A 23,411-nucleotide genomic window follows, 5' to 3' on the forward strand; every position below is an offset into this window, starting at 1 on the left:
CAATTATGTTTTGAACAGTAAGGGGCTGCTGTGACTTAGCAACATGTCTTAATAGCTTACAAAATCAAAGAGAAACACTGTTGAAATCACCACTGCAGATGAATTTACTCCGGACATAGAAATTCTACAGTCCTTCTGGCACAAACATCTGCTTTGCAGCAGTTAGCTCTAAAAATAATAGTAACCCTTATTGAAATAACCTGCTCTACACTTTGTATCAGAAACTACTGGGTCAGCTGGAGGCAATTCAGAAAAATAGATTAATGAAGTGAACACAAACCAGTATAAATAAATAGATAATCTGGTCTGTAGTTTTTATATTTCCCAAGTGTCTAAGTTGTTGGGATACAGCTTTTTTTTCAAAAAGAGTCATTTTGGTGAGAGGAAGTACAGTTTTTGTTCATCTACAGATTATTTTGTCATTTGTTCTAACTTCACTGTTAAACAAAAATCTGTTTTCCAAAGGTAGATTTACAAAAACATACGATGACAGTATCTACTTATCAGTACAGCAAAGTTCATAGAACCTCAGAGTTTACCCAGGAAACGAGAGATACCGGTGCCCCACTTTGCCTGACAGCTTTTGGATCTGCAGGTCGAGGAAGTTGCTTTTGGCTCTAATTACCCAACTATAGACCTAACAGGGGCTTCCACAGAAGCATCGACATCTCCAAGAGAGACAGAATTTCTGATTCAGCTCTTTTTCGGCCCTTCCTAGTGACAGGCTTAAATGCCCTTGTGTTCAGTTTGCTGGCTGTTCACCTCATTCAAACACTTTCAATGAACAGAGGATGAAGATACTTTATTTGAACTTCTGAACTGAAAATCAAGAGCTTGATAGCGGCAGTGAAGTGTGTCAGCATTCATTGTCACCTGCCTGAGGCTCTCTCCTCACCTCTCTGTATTTCTCCTTTTAAAAAACAAAACGGTAAGAGCATTTCAGGTCTGGCTACTTTCCAAACAAGGGATTGTCCATTCAAGAGAAAGAGCACCATTAAAAAAAAGAAAGAAAGAATGAAAGAAGAAAACACACAGAACACAGCACAACCACCCCAGGACTGACAGTTGGAAGTGCCACTATCCCCACAAATAGTTACCTGCAAGACAGAGAGGAGTTTGGATTTGAGCATGTCAGATGCAGTGAACAGTGGACACTGTGGTGTTGGGCTGCACATCAATAGTGCTCATCAAATATGTGTGTGAGTGGCCTGTGGCAGGTCTGTGCTGGGCTGTACCTAATGGTGTGGTTGCGTAGGCTGGCACAGTATTGCTGTACTGTGGTTTAGATTGGACTGTAGAGCACATTTAAAAAAGAATTGTCTCAGGATATGTTCATTCACTTCTATTTCTGAATGCTACATAGTTGATGGTTCATTGCCGTTGATCACTAAGTTTATATTTCATTTTCTGCAGTTTCTGAAGTCTAGAGGGAAAGACATTTGTTCTTCTCAGAGAGTTGGAGGGCAGTAACTGCTACATAAGAAAACTTTCAGCTCCCAAAACACATAGGTACCAATGAATTATAGCTACTGAAAGACAGAACAGATGGCCAAATACATAAGATGAGGGGCTGCCTTTATACCAGCTAGCCTTAAACAAATGGATTGGGCTGTAAATAATTACTGCATCAAGTGGCTTAGAATTTAATTTAGATACTTAGTCTATTTTTAAGCAGTAAAAAGAGTCATTTGCATTGTTGAAAATATGTATAATTTACTGACCTAGTTCCACAAATAATAGCATAAAATAACATTTAAGTCCATTTGCCATCTGTTTTGTAACATTATTCTGACTGCAAATGTGTTTTAATGCTATTTCAGAAAGATGCAGAGTATAAATTTCAGCTTTGGAAGCATGTTACACAATAAGCACTTCTAACCAGCAGTATAAGGCTTATAGAGGAAATACAGGTTTTATTTACTATTTCGTCTTCTGGATTGCCCCTCATTTTCTTCCTTCCAGCCTATGCATCTTTGTGTGGCCCCCTCTTCAATTTTACTGTTCTACAACATCCCTTCATTTTTATTTTTTTTATTTTTATAGTGTGCTATGGCTTATATTCCAAACTACTAGGCCTGTACTTCATAGGTTGTCTAAGACTGGATTTTGCCCAACAGCAGAATAGAGTCTGGCCATCTTCCTTTTCTATGATGAGTTTTTTTCAATTGGCTTTTTTTTTTTTTTTTTAGTAAAAGCCTAACAATCTCATGATTTTTACAACAGTCGGAATACTCTTGAGAGCACAGAAAAAGTACTCTGATGTAATGGTGCTGGAGTGAAAACATTTTTCTTACCAACTATATAGAGATGCACAGGAACATGCAGAACTCATGAGCTTTCTGAGGAAGGGACATATTTTAAAACGCTTGCTATAATGTTTGTTTTCTCTTCTTCAAATGCCAAACAGAAAATAGATCAATTACAGCACAATTACTGAGATATCAGTACTAGATGACAAAGTAATTAGTTATGGCTTCTAGTTCTAGTTCTTCCATACCTTAAGGCAGGTTGAAATAGATATGATTACATATTTATCTCATTTATCTATTTATCTCATACTTAAATACTGTTTACAGATTCATGACCTTGTTAAATTTTGAACTTTCAAGAGGATGAAAGTTGCATTTCCAAATTCAAGGAAGATGTTATCTACAGCCTAGGACCAAAAGTTTTTTACATATAGTTTTCTGCCTTATTAATTTAACAAGATCTTAAAAGATGGCCCTTCCTACTGCTGGCCATCTCAAGCATGGACTTGACTTTATGACACTTCCTCTGAGAGAGAGATTTTTACAGTAGGGTATTTTATAAGCATGTCATCAAATCCCACTGTGTAACTGTCTAGTAAACAGACATACAATACCAAAACCCTTACAACTTTAGAAGAAGAATTCAAACAGGTCTGAGGCACTAAAAAGTGCAAGCTTCAGGTAGTTTCTCATGAGATAACTAAACACCTAATTCTGCTTGTAGAAAATCCTGACTCAGCTGGGACCGGAGCTGTTGTCTAACACCTGTGCCGTGTCTATTGGACTTTCCTTCCTGCAATGCAAGATTTCACTTTGCACCCGTAATTGGTAACTCATTTGCTTGTAACCAATATGCACCTGAACTAGCACGCTCAGGCTTCTGAAAGCACGCCAGCTCTTATTATCCCTGTTATATGACTTCCGTTATAAACTCCAAGTTATGAGTTATCAGTTCAGGCCAAGCACACTTGCACTTCTGTTGCAGATGCTTTGTCTCTTAACAGTCTTTCTGGTTTGCTTCCCCCTCACGTCTTTTCCCCCCCTCTCTAACTCACTGACACTCTTAGGAAATAAATCAGATCGATTTTTGGTCAACTGTTGTGTGAGCAGTCCTGAAGGGAACACGTAACTGGTGAGGAGGAGGTGACAGTTACTTAATTTTTACTTCTCTGAGTCACTGACTTAGTTGTGGCTGCATACTGTGTTGGTACACTCCATTTCATCTCAACTACCCAACATACAAAATTTGTCTAGCCTGCCACACTGATAAATTTGGAAATGTCACAGTCTGTAGTAATTGTTGTTTATAGAGTATTGTTGCTGTGAAACAGCATCTGCTTCCATCTCTGAGCACTGGCATTTTCGAAAGGAAATATACATTTGCTATCTTACCATCACTTAACTTTCATAATTCTTACAATGCTCACTTAGTTCTTACTTATGAAGGTCTTTCAGATGTGTGGAAGAAAAGCATGCTGGAAATGCAACATGTGCTTACTCATTAGAAAAAGAAATAGGAGATTCATTAATACAAATCATGTAATAGTTTCTGTGATCTTCTGAGATCATCATGAACCAACATTCAGCAGTGACCAAGAAAAATGGAATAGTAAAAGGTATCAGCCCAAAGAACTTCCACTTTCAGTACATTTATTTTTTTCCTAAAGAGCATTTGATACTAAGCAGCACCCTGCTTTGACAGGTATGAAATAAACCTGGTTATTAATTTTCAATACTGATGGCAAAAAAATTAACTGAGCATGTCATTCATTCATTAATCATTTCAGAATTAAATAACCAAGTACAGCTCTTAGATTGCTTTTTGAAAGGATGTAAAAATAAATGAAAGTCTATTTTAGCAACATTTTAAGTAAGTGGATGTTGAATCAAGAAGAGTGACAACCCCAGTAAATCAGAACGACTCTTATATCTCAGGTCTGTATTGTTAATTTAACAGGATTGATACAATTACATTCTGTCCTTTAAAAAATAAATAGACAAAGCATAAAAACCTGTCAGTTCAAGGAAAGAAAATCTTAATTACTAACACTTGCAAAAAGAAGTATTTTAGTTTTGTCTTCACTAGCTTTGAAACATGGACATAAAATGTTGACACATATTTCCAGTGATAAAAGGCGATTTCAAATTCACTGTAACCTCACTGAGAAACCTTACCGCTAAGATGCAATTACCTCCAGAATTGCAGCAGACATGCCCTCTGAAATGGAGCTGTTCACCACAGCAAAGCACCTTTTCATAGCAGCGTGAAGATCGTCTTGTGGCATCTCCTGTAATAAATGTACTCCAGGTGCCCTAGAAATAAAATGCACACAAATAGGACACCTCCTAAGAACGTGCTCTAACAATTCTTCCTAAAACTCAGGGCAATGATGGAAGGGGGTCAGAGCAAGTCAGGCACAGTTCTGATGCTAACAATCGCTTGCCCACGGGCAAGCCACTTTACCATGTTTTTGTCAGCTTTCTATCTATAAATGCGGTTATAAACTCAATACAGTATGCATTGCTATCTGTCACTTCGTGGTCTGTTCTGAAATTTCATAGTTGATCACTTAACACCATGCTCTGTTAACCACAATAAGTCTCATAAATGAAGGAGCTGAGTTCAATGGATAGGGGTGCAATTTCCCTAAAAGAATTTGTGTAATATAGGGAGCATGCATGCAGAGGTTTATGAAAACACACAGATTAAATACTTAGGGAAATGGAACACAATCATCAGAATGGTCAACTGCTGAAGATGCTGACTTTTCAGATGCTGGCTTTTGGGGATGGAATGTGGTTCTGAAAGATCTCTTCTGCTTCCTCTTTTATTATAAGTACTCTTCTGTTCTGAAGGGTTGCATTTCTACTGCTGTCGTCTTCTTCAGATTAATGAAGGTCAATCAAATCAAGGGCAAATGGTGGAAAAATAGGGTAATTAGGTGTTCAGTCTCAGATGAAGTGAGATCTTTAAGATTCGTGATCATTTCTGAAAAGCCAGCATCTCCTCTGCTTGATGAGCCTGCTCCTGCCTCTTTAACCTCAACATAAGATCACTAAGCCAGATGGAAACACAAGTGCATTTGACATTAAGACCATCTCCCTGTCAACTAGACCTGGCTAAACATTGCTTTTCTGATTGTGCAGTAACATCCAGCTTCTGTAGAGATAAATAACTATATCAACTGGAGTATAAACACATGATTACAGGAGTCATGTTTCCCATAAATAACCAGATAGAAAACAAAAAACATTATGTCTTGCTCCAAAAATGGAATTGCAAAACACATATTTTATGTAGATTTTATTATCAGATATTATCAATCAGAGATAATATGGTTGAAGTCAGACAATTCTAGGTTCTGCAGATCCACACAAAAAAATCTCATTTCTCTAACCTTTATATCCTTCAGTCAGGAAGCATATAAACTAGGGACAGAAAAAAGCTATACAGGGTTATCTTGTCCATCTACTCATTTACCCACAAACAGCAAGCATGCAAAGTCTTCCAGAAGCCAGGATGAAAGAAAGAATGAAAAGACCCCAAAGAAAAATAAATATAAATCACACTAAATCAGATGTGATTTAGCACAAAACTTGAAGAGATCTACTGGTTATTCTAAAATTTAAAATGTGTAGAATACCTAGTCTGAGAATGTTACACGCCAAATAATCAGTACACGTTCGTCAGTCATATAGAGAGTTGTGCATGTATGTTCATTTGCATATACAAAACAACATTTACACACGTGATTTAAAAAGCTGGTCAGCCAGCTGCTTTCACTTGGAGCAGATAAAAGGCGTAACCCTAACTTCTTACCTTTTAACTTTTTCCTTAACTTCACTTGTAAAAAGTGGATCAACCTAGAAAGGAATATACACAGAGGTACATGGCACTACTTTAGCACTATAGCATATGTTTGAAATATCCAGAAAAGAAAAATAAATTTTAGCACATTTTTAACTAAAATATTTAAATGAATGAATGTGCTGAGCTTTAAAATCATACCACAGATCTGTAACTTGGTAGTTACATTTGACTCTTCAGACAAACGCTCTGGTGAGTGACTGACACTTGGAATACCCAGCTAGGGGGGTGAGGGCACAGTATAGCAGAGCGTGAATTCACTACTCCCCTCTAAAGCGTTAAGTGACTGCTCTAATGCAGCGTAGCTTTGGGCTGCTGTCAGAGGGGAGGTTCCATTTCTTCTCCCCTGACACCCCTCTGGCTGCAGGTTCTAATTAGAGCTAGATCTATTTAACACAAATGACTGGTCTCAGATGACTCCGCTAAGGCTAACACGATTCAAATGACCGATCTGACAACTTACTGTCTAAGTGAGGAACAGCACAATGACGTGCCAAGCAATTGTCCCTTTATGTTTGGAGTAAGCAATGTGAGGAAGGAAAGAACTTCTCAGGCTTTAGTTAACACAGGAAGCAATCTGCATGTAAACTGACAGTCAAACAGATGTTATGCACAGACAGAAACATTTGTTTGAAAACTAATAAACACAAAATTCTAAAATATAATCTAACATGAAGGCATGCTAAGAGTTATTAAAAAGTTGTCTAAGCTGGGCATTTAACTCCAGCAGGTTTATTTACAAAGCTTAACTATGTCTGCTATTTTCATTTAACATGTTTAAAAGAAATAAACAGAACATGGAAATCCTCAACTAGACATAAAGAACAGAACTAGACTTTTTTTATTAAGGCAGACTGACTACACTAGATTAATTTATGATAGCTTGCACAGCATGAAGCAGTTGTAAGTAGTGGGAACAACATGGCTTTTTTTTTAAATGCATGTTAATAGTTTGGTTTTGTTTTTTTTTCCACATTATGACACAGAGAACACTAACAAAGCATTTTAGAAAACTTTTGGAAAGAAAGTCAGAATTTATTTTATAACTATGATTCTGTACTTTGAATACAACATTAATTATTTCATGAAAAAAGGGCTTTATAAATTAAAATATTCTAGCGAATCGCTCTTGCACTAAGGAATGAATTCCTACTGAATGCAAGAAATAAAAGGCTCACATAACTGCTTAAGAAAGTATTTTTGGTAACAGCAGGGGGAAAATCAGGTGCCCCTTCCTGAAGCGGTACCTGATCCTGACAACAGAGTACGATACAAATCCATACACTAAACCAGTATGTCATGTCACAGGTTCCTTGGATATTTCATACTGAACTTCACAATTGCTATTTCTATATAAATATCTTCTCAACTTTTTCCCCAAAGTACTATTTTGATGCTGATTTCCTCTCATGAGGAACTATATTCTGTTTCCATTAAAACCAATGGAGTACTTGCAAGTGATTTAATGAGCAGTGGGATATGGTCTTTTGCTCTTCTACCTTTAGAAGGATGAGAAAAACTACAGCCTGTGACTCATAAAATTTGTAAGATATTAATTTCTATCCCATCTACTTCTGTGGAAGCCAAGAAATTGCCATCTGCCTCATAAAGAGAACAATCCTTTAAGCTGTATTCTTCTATTGGTAGATATTCCAAGAAGCCTGGCCTGAATATGAGAATTCAGTTAAAATATTACTTTCAGGATGGGTGTAGCAATGATTTAGAGAAGTGATCCCCTTGAGCTACATTTAGGAACTTGAGGGGGCACAGTTATCTAACTACAGGCTCAATATAACAGCAATTAGATACAACATAAGCTGTTCAGTAAGTTGGAAATACTCTTAAAAGATGTGAATGCTTCCAAAGCCAACTGACTATGGCAGGATGCCTAGGAACTTAGCACAGTCTCAGAAAAAGCTACTGAAATGTATGTGACTCCCACCCATGATCCAGTTCCTCTACAGGCAGAGAGTTTGTTGCCACATTTTACTTTGTTACCTATGAATGTAGCAGGCAAATATGATCAGTTACATATCGTCTTTTGTTAAAAAATCATCCATCCAGAGGAAGAGCTTCCAGAGAGATGCACATTTCATCGATTTAGCAGACATCAGAGGAAGGTAGTTTGTGTTATATGAATAGTTTCTATCAGAACAGATGAGATAAGATGACACATGGAATGGGGAGTGGGCACGTAGAAAGAAACCACACCTAACAGGACCAGATACGCTGTTCAGGAAGTTCTGCTCTGCTGACAAAGAAACATCTCAGACATGTTTGACAGTGCAGAAAGTCACAGATCAAACGCTGCACAAAGATGAAGGTGCCTACCATGGGCACCAATTAACAACTTGTAAAAAATATAGTTTTAATTCAGCTGAAACAGTTTGGCAACTATGATCTAAATTAACAAAACTTCAGGTCTAAAAAAAAATATAGAACCGTTTTAAGAAATATTGGAAAAGCTCATTTCAACATTTCTAACTGAAGTTTCATTTTCAAGGAGTTTTTCTTGAAGAATAAGCAAACAAAGGGTTAGAAGAGTTGCCAGCTTAATGGTAGCAGCAGCTCTTACCTTTTAAAAAATATCTCAGTGAGTAGGACACTTATTCAGGACGTAGCTGGCTGAATTTCATATTCCTCAGCAGGCTAAAGAATTTGAAACTGTATCTTTGTCTCCTATCTGTTTTTCCTAATTATTGTGCTCTAGGATATTCTGGAGCAGGTTATTAGACTTCCTCTAGTTGCTTAGTTTAGTTGTGTCAACAGCTGTTTCATTTTAGAACTAGCCCCGAAAACATGCGGTAGGTAACAGCCATCCATTATAAAGAGATGGGCTACCTGACCCTATAGATCCCTCCATCTGTGGAGGCAGATATTCAACTAAAACTGTCTCAATAGGCATGGAAAGAAGTGAGACAGATGAAAAATAGCTGTCAATGAAAAACAGTATCATTACAAACACAGCAATATTCTGTACTGTCTACAAGAACGGTTAAGAATTACACAGAGAGCACAAAGTGGGCTTCAAGAGCTTACCCAAGAGCTGGACACAAGTTTTGTGGCCTTAACTTTTAAAAAGTTTCATAAGCTTCTATTCTTGGAATATAGAGCTGCCGCAAATTAGCTATTGTTTCAAATTGTATTACAGAAATTAATAAAAGGAAAACCGGAAGAGGAGATAAATGCTAAAAATTTTACATTATACAGGACCCAATCCTGCCACATTACTTAGATTGCAGCATTTGAGACAATCTCGCATAGAAAATGTAGGGAAAAGGTTATAATCTTATGAAAGCAAAGCAGAAATTGGCGTGTGGGCTTTTTGCTCTTTATATTCTCAATTAATATAATCTTAATGTGCTTTTTAAAAATATTCACAATAAACATGACTTGCTTCATAGATAGTGGCATTGATTTTTCTTAAGATTTTGTGGTTTGAGAAGTAACATGAATAAGAAAAGTAGAGCTAACTACCCATAGAACTGAGATTTATTTTCATCCTTTAGCAATATTTTAGTACTATGGGAGAAATATGTTTTTAAATGGTTTAAGGGGGTTCAGTCCTTAATGCCGCCTATGCACTGCCACAGGGTTATTTCTGGTAGCTCACTGTAAAGACGTTAGCTTACGAAAAAGTGAAGCAAATTTAAAAAGACGACTAAAATGTTTAAAATCCTCACTGGAGGCAGCAAGCGCATCTTTTGATTATAAAGCACAGCTTCATTACACCTACTCTAGGCTTGCCTTCCACACCAGTTCACTTCCAAATCATTCTGTGTATTAGCGTGGGAAAATAAATGCAGATAAAATACAAATGTAAAATCAGCTTTTAAAAATAAAATCCTATCTCCCAAAATTTACGAAGAACAAAACTGAATGAGAAAATAGAAAAATAGTTCTTATTTGCCCATTCAGATTTTATTTATTTTCTTATAAAACAGACTGCCTGCAAGTTTTCAGGCTCCTGTGAAGATGAATCAGAGATGAGCCTTATAAAGGGACACAAACACATTACCCAGACGAAACACTGAAGCTTTTAGTACCCTTTTAGCATCAGCAAGAGTTGTTTGATATGACACAGTGCCTACTCATACCTTTTCCACTGGTTAGATGAAGGCTACGGGCTGCCTTTTCAAGACTTCTGCTGCTACGGATATACATGTAGCACAACTAATTTCTTTCTTAAAAGTCCTGCAATTAGTTTGGTTAGTTTAGCATAAAGTATGTTCTCTTGACATAGGCAACATACTAGAAGCAGAAGAAGCAGGACGGTCTCCCTGCAGCTCCATCTGGTCCCTATGCAGGGCTGTGGGAAGGTGTGGGAATGAACCTCATTTTGCACAGAATTAGGAGAAGCACTTTGGTGGCTCAGAGGCATCTTTTCCCCTCTCCCTCACCAGTTTACAGTGTAGTCGCTGCTGCTGAGGACCTGGCCCACAGCACATACTATACTAGCAAATATTTAAGTAGGGTATTGGTTAGACTGAGATTTGGGAAATATTAATCTTTCTCTCATGGTTCTGAAAATAACCATGCATTTTGTAGTTTTGCACTTCTTCAGCACTGTACTTAACAGAAATCATAAAAACATTCACATGTTCATGGATGGTTCCTTTCTAAAGGCCTCAGTTTCTGCAGGTGAAATCAGACAGATCTCAAAGGGGTAATAACTAGAAACAATGGTGGATACTCAAACAACAAGTTTTAAGGTACCATTAGAAAAGAAAGGACTGGCAGAAAATTTATGCAACGCTTTACTCCCTTTTAAGCATTCAGAACAGACTCAGACTTGGCTAAAGTGGTACATGCTTCCCTCTTAAGAGAAGTTCAATCTTGTTACTTCCTCAAAAATCATGCTACTTAATTTAAAAATGATTTAAAAATAGTTTTTCTTGTTTATATTCATGCTTCATAAGCTCACATTTTCAAACCTTTCTCTACAACTAGAAGAAGACTATTTCATAGTTTTGATTTTAAACTCTTTCAGGAGCTGGTGCTTCATGAAAAGCAAACTATTGGTCAAACTCATGACAACATTTTGAGACAGCAACCCGACTGTACCCAACTTCATTTAAAGAGAGCAGCAATCACAGAAGAGCTGCCATTTAACTGATTGACCTGGTTGTGAAAAGAGAATTAGAAGTTGTAACTTTCAAATTTGTTAAACAGGATCTTTATGACTTAGGGGGAAAAAATGAAATCTCACGTTAATATTGGCCAGCACTGTTACTAAAATACAAAGGATTCAGTTGGAAGGAAGGATAATCTGAGATGTGGACATTAAAGACCTCAGTTTCTGATTTTATTTATTTTTTTCAACCCCACCTTCCCTCTCAGATATCTGTATCCCAGGCTTTAGTGCACTCAGATTCTAAATGTGAAACAGACTTCACCAATTCTATTTGTAAGCTCAAGCTCTGTCCTTGCTGTCTGGTGTCAGACAGAAACCTAACATCATTTTACACCTGCTGACAACTGTTAATCGTGTACAAATTGAGACTACCAGAAATGGCATCAAAATCTAAATGGACTGGAACAAAGATGCAATCCTCTGTGTGAACAAAAGCTGTAAGAACAGGGATAATGAGCATCTGATATCACCTTCACAGTATTAAAAATCCTCATTAACCATACTTGCTAAAAAATTCTTCTAGATGGCAACTGTTGCCTTTCAACTATTTGATAGGCTCATTTATAAATTATTCATATTGAAATAGGCTCTTCTAATATTTTATTTGCAAGAGTTCATATTTTTAGTACATTCTGATTCTTTAAAAAATTTTGTACTATCTCACAGGTATAAAAACAGAAGCCAGTATTATAATCCAAATATTTTGATACTTCTTATCTTCAAAAGTTGTTTCTGCAGTCAAATGAAACACTAAACGTTTTGTTCTAAGAGACAATAATAGATTAATAGCATTATCAAGTCATGTGCTTGAGCTAGACCTAAAATTATAGTAATCTGCTGCAAATGCCCTTTATAAAACTAGCCCAAGCCTTCTAAACAAACAAAAAAATCAGTATATGTAAAGCAAATCTACAGCTGCTGTAAACTATTTTAGTGCTATTGATAACAGTTTGCATCAATAAAAACCTAACTGAATGGAGCTGGGCATAGCCAATGCACAGCCTCTTAGAAAAACTCTCTTAGCTGCTTTCTCTTTTGCAATGCAAAAGCAGAGCACGTGCCGGGCGAGGAGGCCTTTTAGCTGATAGCAGAACTCTGACCTTTGGAAGTCCCAGCACTGGAATCACTGCCACTTCCCCAGTTCAGACCTGTTGTGAACAGCCTTTACAACTGCTAGGTTTGTAGCTTCTTATCTCTGTAACAGTTAGAAGCTCTCTGACTTCAATTCAGTTTGGAAAGAATTATTGCAATATCTCAGGTGTGAGTAAACAGAAGTATTTATGAATAAACTACAAATAAAATAAAAATGACAACAACTTACTGCAGGTCCAATTATGCCCAGATGGACACTGGGATCCTTTCTGTGCCAATCTGAAACAGAAGAGGAACGTCTTTTTTACTAACCAAAATTATTAATTTTTAATTGAATTTAATTTAATTCTTTCTCTGAAATCAATGTAAATAGCTGCATGAATAAAGAAGAATTACGCAATTATTGTATTAGTACTTAAAAGACTGAATGTGTACCAGATTTCATGCTCAGCCCTCACGTAACTCCTCAGAATTCAAATGATTAGCATCTCTGAAAGTTAGCATTTAGCATTTCTGCTTCATGCAGTCTCTTATGATTCAAGAGTTATTTAACTAAGCTCAGATATTAATTTTGAATCATCTCAAGAGAACAATGCTCTATATAATGCAGTGACTGTGGCCACTAAGACAAAATTATCTGTATTTTTTCCTGTGTAAAGGAACATGTGGAAGCAACTGCAACCATTACAATTAGTACTCAGTTATATGCACAAGAGAAATCTGCTGCTCTTTCAATACCAGAATAGCACAAAAACCAGTTACCTGACTTTAACAAACTACATTTGTTACTAAGTGTCACAAGGTGGTAAGGGCTTATAAAAGTAAGCTGAATAGTGGAGGCTAAATTTCCAACTTGGAATACCTGAAACTTTTACAGACACAAACAGAACCTGGCAAAACATTCACCTACGTGACTATGAGAAAACTTCAGCCTAGTTTATGGTGTTGAGCCATAACAATGGGTGGTAAAACTTGCTTGTAATTTCAATGATATTAATTAGCACACATGCAAATCAGTGTAACAGCCACGGGACAGTAAGATAAAAAAGTTATTTTGAAGTCGGTGAACTCTTCTTTTGTCTTTCATTAACATTGTATGTAACAGCAAAATAGTTTTCTCAGCAAGTTAAATCATCAGATATTGCTTTGATTTGATTGCTCTGTTATTCCCAACAGGCTGGAAAAGACACAGAAATAATGTGTTGAACAGATCAATGGTTACATGAGTGTTTCTTTTTTAAAATTTAAATATATTATGAAGTTTTCTGCAATGAGTAAAACAGCTTATGCCAAACTTATAAACATTAAAAGAAATGCATCTGAATCCAGGGACAAAACACGGGTATTCAAATAGCAGGTACCTACCTGAAAATACATCTACTAAATACAGAGGGTCTTTGACTCTTCGAAGTCCGCATATCAAAAGAAACATATGTAAACTGCCTGTATTTGTAGGAATGTCTGTAACAAATAATTTTAAGAGTCTGAATGCAGATAAAAAAGCTGAACATTCCAAATTGTTTCATGAATGAGCACATACAGTGGCAAAAGCAGTAACAGGGTGGATTCTGAAAAATTCTCTTTATTGTTCCCTCTATTTCTTGCTCTCGCATCAATCCTCAAATCGACTCAGTGAAGAACTTAAGCATGCACGTCATCTTATAGGGCACAGGAGTTTATTTTCAGGGGCAGTGAATGTGCAGGATTTGGAGAACAATCCAGTGGCCGGTACTGAACACAGAACCCAGCTTTGACTGACCAGGCAACTATACAAATCAGTGTGTTTCTCAATATTCTACCTATAAGAAGCATAAATTTGCATCCATATAATAACTCAACATCTATTTAAAGGATATTGTGAGGTTTAGTTATCAATGGCTGTAGGGATTAGAGCTCTTGATCTGACACTTTTTTTAATAAAAGATCGGGTAAATGTCCCATAGTTATCTATCCCTAATATGCCAGCACTGCTACAGAACAGTCACCTAGAAGTTAAATTATTGCAAAGCATTTATTTTAACTTTATTGCTAAGAAACACAAATGAAAAATAATTTGGGGAAAAAAAACTCAACATGAGAGTTTTTAACATTAAAAATCTCTCTTGCAAATACACAGCAACAAGGCACAAAAATAATTTTGTAGGCTATATAGAAAAAGAAGATCTGATGTATGGTATTGCAGTTGCCACTGGCTCTATGACAGCACGATTAATTCAGAACATACTTCTCGAGAAGGGTCACTATGTGATGAACTTTGGTAAAATGTGTTTAAGATAAAACAACATATTTCACAAATTGCTGAATGAACACACATAACAACAACATAATTTAATAAACACTAGAGGAGTTGAAAAGTTTATATTTGATTTACTGTACTGGACAAATAAGTTTGCTGTCCTTCAGTTCACCTATTTATTGAGCTCACGGCAAGGATGGATGACATGTATTATCTAACACTAGGCAGTTCAACAAGGAGAATCCAAGTGCTGCTCTTCGGCAGCAGGCTGTTTGTGGGACATTAATGCACGGGTTCCCTGCCGGGGCTATGTCACACAGCTACCAGGAGGGCTGTGCTGCATGGTCAGAACGACTGTCTGGGGGTTTTATGACTAACAGAGGAAGGCAGCAGGACAGTTGTGGTGGCACGGCGATCTGGTGCTGCTGAACAGTGCAGAGCTCCCTCCTCTGAGGCCTCCTCCTCCTCCCTTTCCCTTCCACTCTCCACTAGTTGCAGGAACAATTCAGCTGCTCACAGAGAATCACAGAATTGCTACAATTTGTAATTTAAGATCACTCAAACTTGGTACTGGTTTACGTTTCCTTGTAGTGCTGTATAACTTAACTGCAGGGTCTACTCCAGGCCCTGGAAGAAATACGCCAGGAACATCTCTCTAATGTCAAGGAACTGGATTAACATGAGCTCTGCATCGAACCTCTGTTTTGTGGGAGGGGGAGAATCAAGAGTGGCGATTCACGACATACTCAAGTGCTATTGCTTTTAAAATGACAATCCAGTTCAGGGACTTTCAAATGCTCCTTGTCACAGGGTTCATTATTGAGTCTGTTTCATTTAACTTAAACAGCTTGAGCTGTCAAGAGTGGCTGCAATAGACACGGTTATTGGTTATTACTGGTTATCGGACCAAGAAATAATTTGTAATTTATAATACACAAACACATGGATTGAAAAAGCCATTCTTCTGGTGCAATGGGCCATTAATACTGTTTGGTTTTAAGAAATGCAGTGGTGGTTTCAATTCATGACACAAACTCACACAAAACAAATTACTAGAAAGTGTCAGCAAAATTCAGATTACATTTTAACTATCCATATGTCACAAACATGCATTTTAAATTATGAACTCCCACCTATCGATGTACAGCTCTGGCTCTTTTGGAATAAGCTTAAAGATAGTGCTGAAAGCTCAGTCAGACAGTAGTGAGAAACTAAGTCTTCCTGTTCTCAGGTAGAGACTACAGAATTATTGCACTAATTAACATTAACTACGCTTGAAATAACTGCTTCTCTTTATCTCTTAACATCTCTCTGTTTCTATCTTACAGCATTCAGTCTTTTCATTTTATTAGATAAGGGTTTAAAGTGTTCTGACAATGAAAAGCCCTAATAGACCGATTCTGTGCAGCCCTGACTGCTATTCTGCTCCCTGTACGAAAACCTTAACCCGAAAGAGAAACAGGAAACTGGCCCCACAGGCAGTAATTGTACTTTCTAATTTGGATTTTGCCATTCAGTTCCTGTGGCATTTAAAGGTACTTCTCCCAAGCATCTCATCAATAACAGCCTAATTATTTCACCTGTGAAATTGCCTAAAATAATATTTATTAATGAAAATAGCCCACTTATTTGACCTTTACTATTTTGAAAAGACATTCACAACGTTGAACTCTCACTGCAGACTATCCCCTTCATGCAACTTTACAAAGCCCTACTTGCCTATCATGAAATTTTATGCACTTCTCTCTGAAACAGCAGATATTGAGTACACTGGACTACAGACTGGATCCTACATGGCATTTCTAAAACCTGTCATAGAAGGGCTAGTAAAAAAAAAGGATTTGCCTCTGCCATTCAATTTAGTGAAGTGAGAATCAGCTGTAGCTTTATTTTATGGTATGCTGTAGATCTTAGTCATCACCTAATTCATTTTTACAGGCAGACTCTCCCCACTCAATCCACTTAGAAGCATATAAAGACATTCCTGAGAAGATTGCATTACCAGCACATCACTGCCACTGTTTAGTGCTGGGAGTTTACCCATTCTCTGTCTACTTAAGATCAAACTTCAGCAGCTCTTGTGTATCGTGTTAGCTTTCTGCTCATTCACTGAAAATGGTTAAATTCACACATCAAGATGATGCTTGCATCAGCGTTTTCCCACCTGTTGCTTTCTCAAGCCTTGCTAGCACCCTTGCTGTGAAAAAAAAAAGGTAGCCATTTGTACAAGAAAGCATTCATTTCAGTAGGATTTGTCCTTGCAAGAACACTGAGAAGGGGAACATATTAAGAGAATAACTGCAATAGCTGCCTTTACCAGCTATAGCCATCAGCTGGCTGAAATCCGGTATTCGAAAGAAGACATTTTTTCTTTTTCCTTGAGCTTAAACAAGACTCTCCATATGTGAATTTTGCTATCATTCTGCCTTGCCCAGATAGGCTACTTAATCTGTAATAAGATACCACTGCCTCATGTGATTCAGTTCTGAAATACATCAATACGGCACAATCAACGGGTTTGCTCTTTTGATACATTCCCTGTGTCACTATCTTGTTTGCATGATGTGCAAACACCCAAATAACAAAAAAAAGCTTGTGTCCGTTTCTCCCCATTTCTGTTAGTGTTACCAAAACAAAGGTTTGAAACAGCACACTGTGCATCATTATCTCTTAGCTCATGCATCCCTCTGTTTGCTTGGAAAGATTTGTACATAATCACTGGCAATAAAAAAAAAAACCAAAACTGCACGGCACATGTTTTCCAGCCATCCTTCAGAATCATTATACACTAAATGCAAGTCAACTCTTGCCACTGTTATCAACATCTCCTTCAGTGTCAAAAATAATTCTTTACTGTCAGTAAGAGATGCTCCTTTAAACATGTGTTGTTAGTGTTTGCCTGTGGCTGTAGTCTGCTTTGTTACATTGGCTTTATCTATAAAAACCAGCTGCACCTTGGCCACAGCCAGTCTTGAGCCTGCTTAGCAGGTCACCTGCTTAGCAAGATGTGAGAGGTCAAAACAAGAACAGTGATTGATAGGATTATGAAAACTCATTCCTCTCATCATCTTGACAGTATGCTGTCCTAACCTGCCACAGAGGACCATGGGATGGTAACAAATGAACCGCAGGTGAGCTGAAATCAGCCAGACACAGTGGCTGATTGAGACGGACTCCTTTTTCATGATGGAGCAGAGCTGGTATTGTGCTGCTCAAAACTGAAACACAGCAATGTACCATTGGCACTTAGCATTTCAGAGTGGAATTGCATGATCAAAAAGGTATCCAACTGCTGTGCCAGTATATTTGTTGATAGTATTGGAACCTGGCACAAAATATATTGGCTAATAGATGAAATGATTAATAGTCAGGACTCATGTTCTGCTGCTGGCTGTGATTCTGAGTCATGGCATGGCCTAGAGAAAGTTTCTCAAATCTAAACTTATCCATCTAGACTTACCCATTCATCTGCAAGCAGGTTTAATAATTGCTTTACATGAAGCAATGACACTGGGTTTAACTTTTGTGAAAGTGTTTTGAGGCCTTCAGTTGCAAGACAAAATGAGAGAATGGCATATATTAAAAGTGGAAAACACTGTCATAATGCAATACTGGAAATAAGCAGTTTATTATTTAAGATTTCATTGGCTCCTAGTTTGTTCCTTATCTAAAACTGTATAACTGTTTGTCACATCAACTATTTTACTATTATGACACACTATGATAGTTTACACTTTGGCCTTTATGAAAATCTGTACTTAGATGCCAGGATAGCAAAACTGGAACACAGACAACTAACACAAAACCCTAAATCATTTCTGAAGCATGAGTAAGGACATTGTTTTTCCAAGGCAAGAATAAGTAGAAGTGTTATCTAAACAGATTTTGAAAGAGCAGATTCATTTAACTCCATCCCTCTAGGTACTACCAGGAAAAAATGTAATAATCATAGATGTACAGTAAAAAGAAATATATTACTGCAAATCTTTAATCTTACTGAAAAGCTGCAGACCTCTAAGTGAATGAGTAATATCAAGCCTTAACTTGCTGCAAGGTAAAGCAGCAGTTTAAGAACATCTTAAGTGAGCAATTTTCTCACCACTTGCTCAAATAAAGAAAATAAAAATATTCTTCTTATTTAAAAGTCTTTACTGTGTTTTTGTAGGGTGTTTTCAAAATGTCTAGAGAGGAGAAAAATATAAAAAGGAACAATGTGATTTTTCATTCAGTTATTATTTTGGACCTGAACCAACAACCTCACAAAGCCACAGTTCTTAGAATCTGTTCAGTCCTTTACAGCTTAAAATCCGATTTGTACTAGAGATTAAGTATATTTTATGAAATATATCAATACTGGACTTACAGGTTATAATTTTGGACACAAAAATTGCCCAGTAACATAAAAAAAACAGTCTGTAGTCAAAACATTTCGTATTAATATTAGGTCAAAGATGATCAAAGATTTTAAGATTAATTTTCCAACCCCTGATTTCAAGTTCACTGTTGTGTTCTACAGATCGTTAGAGAACAATACCAAGTCCAGACTATCTGGGCTTAGTCATCCATTTTTGGTTCTGTTCAGGAACAAAAGCTAAGCCATGATGAGATGCTGAGGGTGAATAACCTTTCTCATTTTCCTTTCTGTTCACTTTGAATCACAGCAGGTCTTTTACTCTTGAAAAATGTTCATCTATCCATCTCCTATGCATCTGAAAGTATTAACTGATCTAGAAATCCATAGGTTTATTGCTGAGATTTCAGTCTCTAAGATGGTTATTTTATTTTCTTCAGCTTGAATCACAGATAAATTTGTCCAATTCTGGCATGTGTTTTTGATACTCGAAATCCTTCAATTTGTAATTATTCTTTATGTTCATCTCCCTACACACAGCAGAAATACCATACCAACTCTTTCAGTCTCTTGGCACCAAGAGTTTGATTTTGTGTCTCTTTCACAAGTCAACTATTAAAAACAAGCTGCTCAGATTAGCCAAGTTTTCCAGTTTGTTTGATGTGGCGGTGTCCTACTGCAGTACAGCTCCAACATGCCCTCTTACTTTATACTGACTCTGAAGTTTCTGACTGACAAACGTTCAAGGATACTGCTAAAGATACAGGCAAGAGTTATCTGGAGAAATACTTCCCACAAAAATCATTAAATGCTTTTAGATATGGAATAGAGCTTAATGAAAAGTCTTAAAAAAAAAAAAAAAAAAAGATCATAAATGCCATGAGGTGAACAAGACTGGACAGCTTTATCTGCATAAAAGCTAACGATCTTCTCAAGTGCACTTCACTGTGCAAGCCTACACTATCAAAATCGTATTCTTCTGAGCAAACTGCCTTCTATTTTTGATCGTTTTCTACTGATTGCTCCAAGTTTAGTAGAATTTTAAACACTCTGCAACTGCAAATCCCCAGAAAAACAATTCAGTGGGAACTCCTAATTAGTCTGTGGTAGGCACAAAACCAAAAAAACTGCCTCCATATGCAATATTAAAAGGAGTGGAAATTGTAAGCTGCCACCAGAGATGGCCATAGAGACAAGACTGATAAGATAAATGAGATGAAACAGTCATTAAAAAAAGACTGCATAATCTGATGCCAGTTTTCAAGTTATTATTTAACAGGCACAGATGTTAGAGTCACATTTTAGTTTGCTTCTCGTGTACATTATGAATTATTTTGCACTTTTGCATTAGTACATATTAGGCAAAAAACTGTCTCTAACATATTAGATGAAATGCACTTCAGGGGGAGCTTCCCCCTCCTCAATCTGTTGACTGCTCTTTTAATCATAAAATGGTTAGACCATGAGATCCAATCAGCACCAAGGCTCTGTTAGCAAGTGACAAATCATTTCACTTCAGAAAATTATTAATCTTAGTGGTGTTGTGCCTGTGTGCTGTGATTTACTGAGAACAAAATAACCTCACAATGCTCAATTTAAAATTGGACACCGGTTTTGAATAATGGCGCACATTTACTGATGTGATAAAGCAATTGACTAGTGAGGATTCATTTGTAACAGAGGGAACAGCTGTACTATCAGAGATCAGATTGATGAATATAATATTGAAATATTTTTACCACAGTAAAATGCCTACAAACTCTTCTTTTGGGGAAAGGCAGCTGTAGCAATTAAAGCATTGCCAAGATCAGGTGACTTTAAATTAGGTCATCAGCCTCATGTGCCATTACTTTGGTGGAAACAGAGTCAGGCTCTAGATCAAGAACAAATAATAAAACATCAACATGTATTTCCCTTCTTCACCACTTCTTCACTTCACCTGCTCTTCTGCAAAAGACATCCACAGTTTCTATCCCACAGCTGGAGAGCACAGCATGCTCAGGTACTGGTGCTTTGGTCTAGCGTACCTTCTAAGGGACAGTGACCCATGTGTCATGACCATTTTATCTTTTGGTGCAATTCAGCCCTGGCCAGACAGCAATCTGGAGGCAGTCTAGGTAGTTTACTAACCAGACTAATCTGATCAATATTCTGCCTGAATCTAATATTAGAGTTTTTCATTTTTCCTATCATTAAGCCATTTTATTACATAATCAGTTAACCTTCACATTTTAAATTTCTTTCATGATTGACATCTACTAAAAATAAATACAGTGAATATAGAAAAAAGTGAGTTTTACCTGCATTTTGTAGAAATCTATACCAATCAAATGTTTCACTGGGTGTAGTCTTAATTCCTGTGTTGAAAAAAAAAGAGAAACACAACATGTTTGTTTGGTCCCTGGGTGGCTGAACTATGGTTCTTGAAGTCCTGCCCTAAGCAAACAGTATTCAGCATCTTGTGCTAAATAAGCCTGAGGGTCTGCTCCTACGCTACTAACTTCCATATGCTTTGGAGAAAGCTCGGTGTTACCTTACCTTTCAGATTCCTACTGTAAGGCATTCAGGAAAACTTTTTTGAAAAGCAACAAATGAATTGAAACTTTAGGCTAAGAGACTGAAATACTGCCTCAATTAAAGTCAATGGCAAAAAGGTCAACTTCAGTGGAGCCAGAACTTCAAACTCCATACCCAGATAGATATATAAACATACAGGTACTAAACACATGATTCAAATAAATTGAATGCCTTACTCAATATTTCAAAACTCTCACCTTGAGTTTGGACATATATTTTCTTCCTAGCATCTGGCTTTAAAGAGAAGGAGAAGAAAAGTAACTTTCATAGTTCACCATAAAAGATCTGTTCAATCTTTAAAAAACCCAATAGTATAACAAAATGCACATCAGAGTGATTTTGACTATTAAAAATCAAGAGACCATTAGAAAGAAACATTTAAGGAAGAGCAAAAGCCAACAGTCAGCAATGTAAATTACATTTACTATGAACATTTGCAGTATCAATGAATCATTTTTGCAATTAACACAATTACCAAGTTAGTAGAAACATACTTTTTAGTTTATCTCTGTAACCCTTCTCATAATCATTAGCCTGCTTGTTGCATAGAAAAATGAAAATATTTCCCTAGAATAGAAAGACTTTCAACTATAGAAAAGCCCTAGTTCCCAAAAAATTCTAGTCTTGAAGGAAAAACTGTAGCTGGCTTTGAAACAGTGTACATTTATCCATAATAGAATTTTTAAACACATTAGGCGTGAAACAAACCCCACTTACCTCTAACCTTTTCAGAATTTGCTGTCAAATATACGTAGACTTGTCTATACAGGAAAACTGGCCCATAGTAGTTATTGCAGAATATTCCCAAATAAAAATTGCGTAAGAAATCATTTTAAATTAGCTGTAGTAAAAGAGGTAATTACTACATTTCCAAAGTTACTCCTGAAGTGCTACTACGCTAGTTATTTAATTTAGGTAATTAAATAAGCAAGTTCTTATTTCAATATCTTTCTATAACTTCAGCCATGAATTTGTGGAATTTCTTTTCATTAAGACATCAAAATATTCTTGGGATCTTTCCACATTGAAAAACAAAACCAAAAAACCAACACCACCACTTCCCAGCAAACAAGTAGAGTTTGTGAGCTCAAAGTATTTGTGCAAAGCTTATTACACAATGCTTCTCTAGCATTCTTTAGAAAACATTCTAGGAGAATGTATAGTTGCTAATACTATAAGCATCACCATCATCATGTAAACATACCCATTCTGCTGCTGCCAGTTCCTTCATTTTCGTCGTGAAAGCCACTGCAAACCTAGTTAAATGGACAAAAATAGTTGGGATCATCTGCTTAAAGTGTTTAAACATAAAAACAGAGAAGTACTTCAGAAAAAAATCTTTATAAGAACTAAGAGTGGAGGCTTATAAAAGTGATTATAGATAGAAAGACAGAAAGCAGGCTTTCTATTTGTTTTACTAGAAAATACTGGTAAAATACAAATAGTATCTCTTCAGGCTTTACAACTTAGAGCTCTTGGGGAGTTAAAGTGAAGATTTCTAAAGTAAGAGAAATCCCAAATAATGGGAACATCCCCCAGTTTATCTAGATTAATATATACAGCTGAGTAGTGTAATACATGATAACCTCTGTCTTATATTCAATAGTAGTGAGTTAGCATTTCCTGTTTCTACATCAGTTCAAGTTGCAATAGCCCTCCTCACAACCAGAAAGCTAGGTAAGAAGGGATCTTAAGTCCAGTTCGTTTCCTGCTATTGTTATTTGACAATACCCAGTCCCACTATTTGTAACTCATTGCAACTGAGTTTAATTCAAATAAGCAGATGGAGTTCTTTTTAAACCTTTCCCCAATGTTCTCTCCTTATTTCTAAGTAGTCAAAGCTGTCAATGAGAAACAAACATCTGAGAGACTAAAATGTTATCCTTCAGGAAAAATATCAGAAT

General features: G+C 36.7%; 1 protein-coding gene across 2 annotated transcripts in view; it reads right to left on the reverse strand.

Moving 5' to 3' along the window:
• The window catches only part of GLT1D1 (glycosyltransferase 1 domain containing 1), a 53,658-nt gene that overhangs the window by 16,826 nt on the left and 13,421 nt on the right, over window positions 1-23,411 (reverse strand). For both annotated transcript variants that reach the window (XM_068412711.1, XM_068412710.1), the window contains exons 4-10: window positions 22,712-22,763; window positions 21,705-21,741; window positions 21,231-21,287; window positions 13,709-13,804; window positions 12,573-12,622; window positions 6,070-6,113; window positions 4,442-4,562 (exon numbers count right to left, since the gene is read on the reverse strand). In XM_068412711.1, coding sequence (XP_068268812.1) covers window positions 4,442-4,562; window positions 6,070-6,113; window positions 12,573-12,622; window positions 13,709-13,804; window positions 21,231-21,287; window positions 21,705-21,741; window positions 22,712-22,763 — 457 coding nt within the window. The remainder of the gene's footprint in view (window positions 1-4,441; window positions 4,563-6,069; window positions 6,114-12,572; window positions 12,623-13,708; window positions 13,805-21,230; window positions 21,288-21,704; window positions 21,742-22,711; window positions 22,764-23,411) is intronic.

This window comes from Nyctibius grandis, chromosome 14 (genome assembly GCF_013368605.1).
Source record: "Nyctibius grandis isolate bNycGra1 chromosome 14, bNycGra1.pri, whole genome shotgun sequence".
Lineage (NCBI taxonomy): Eukaryota > Metazoa > Chordata > Aves > Nyctibiiformes > Nyctibiidae > Nyctibius > Nyctibius grandis.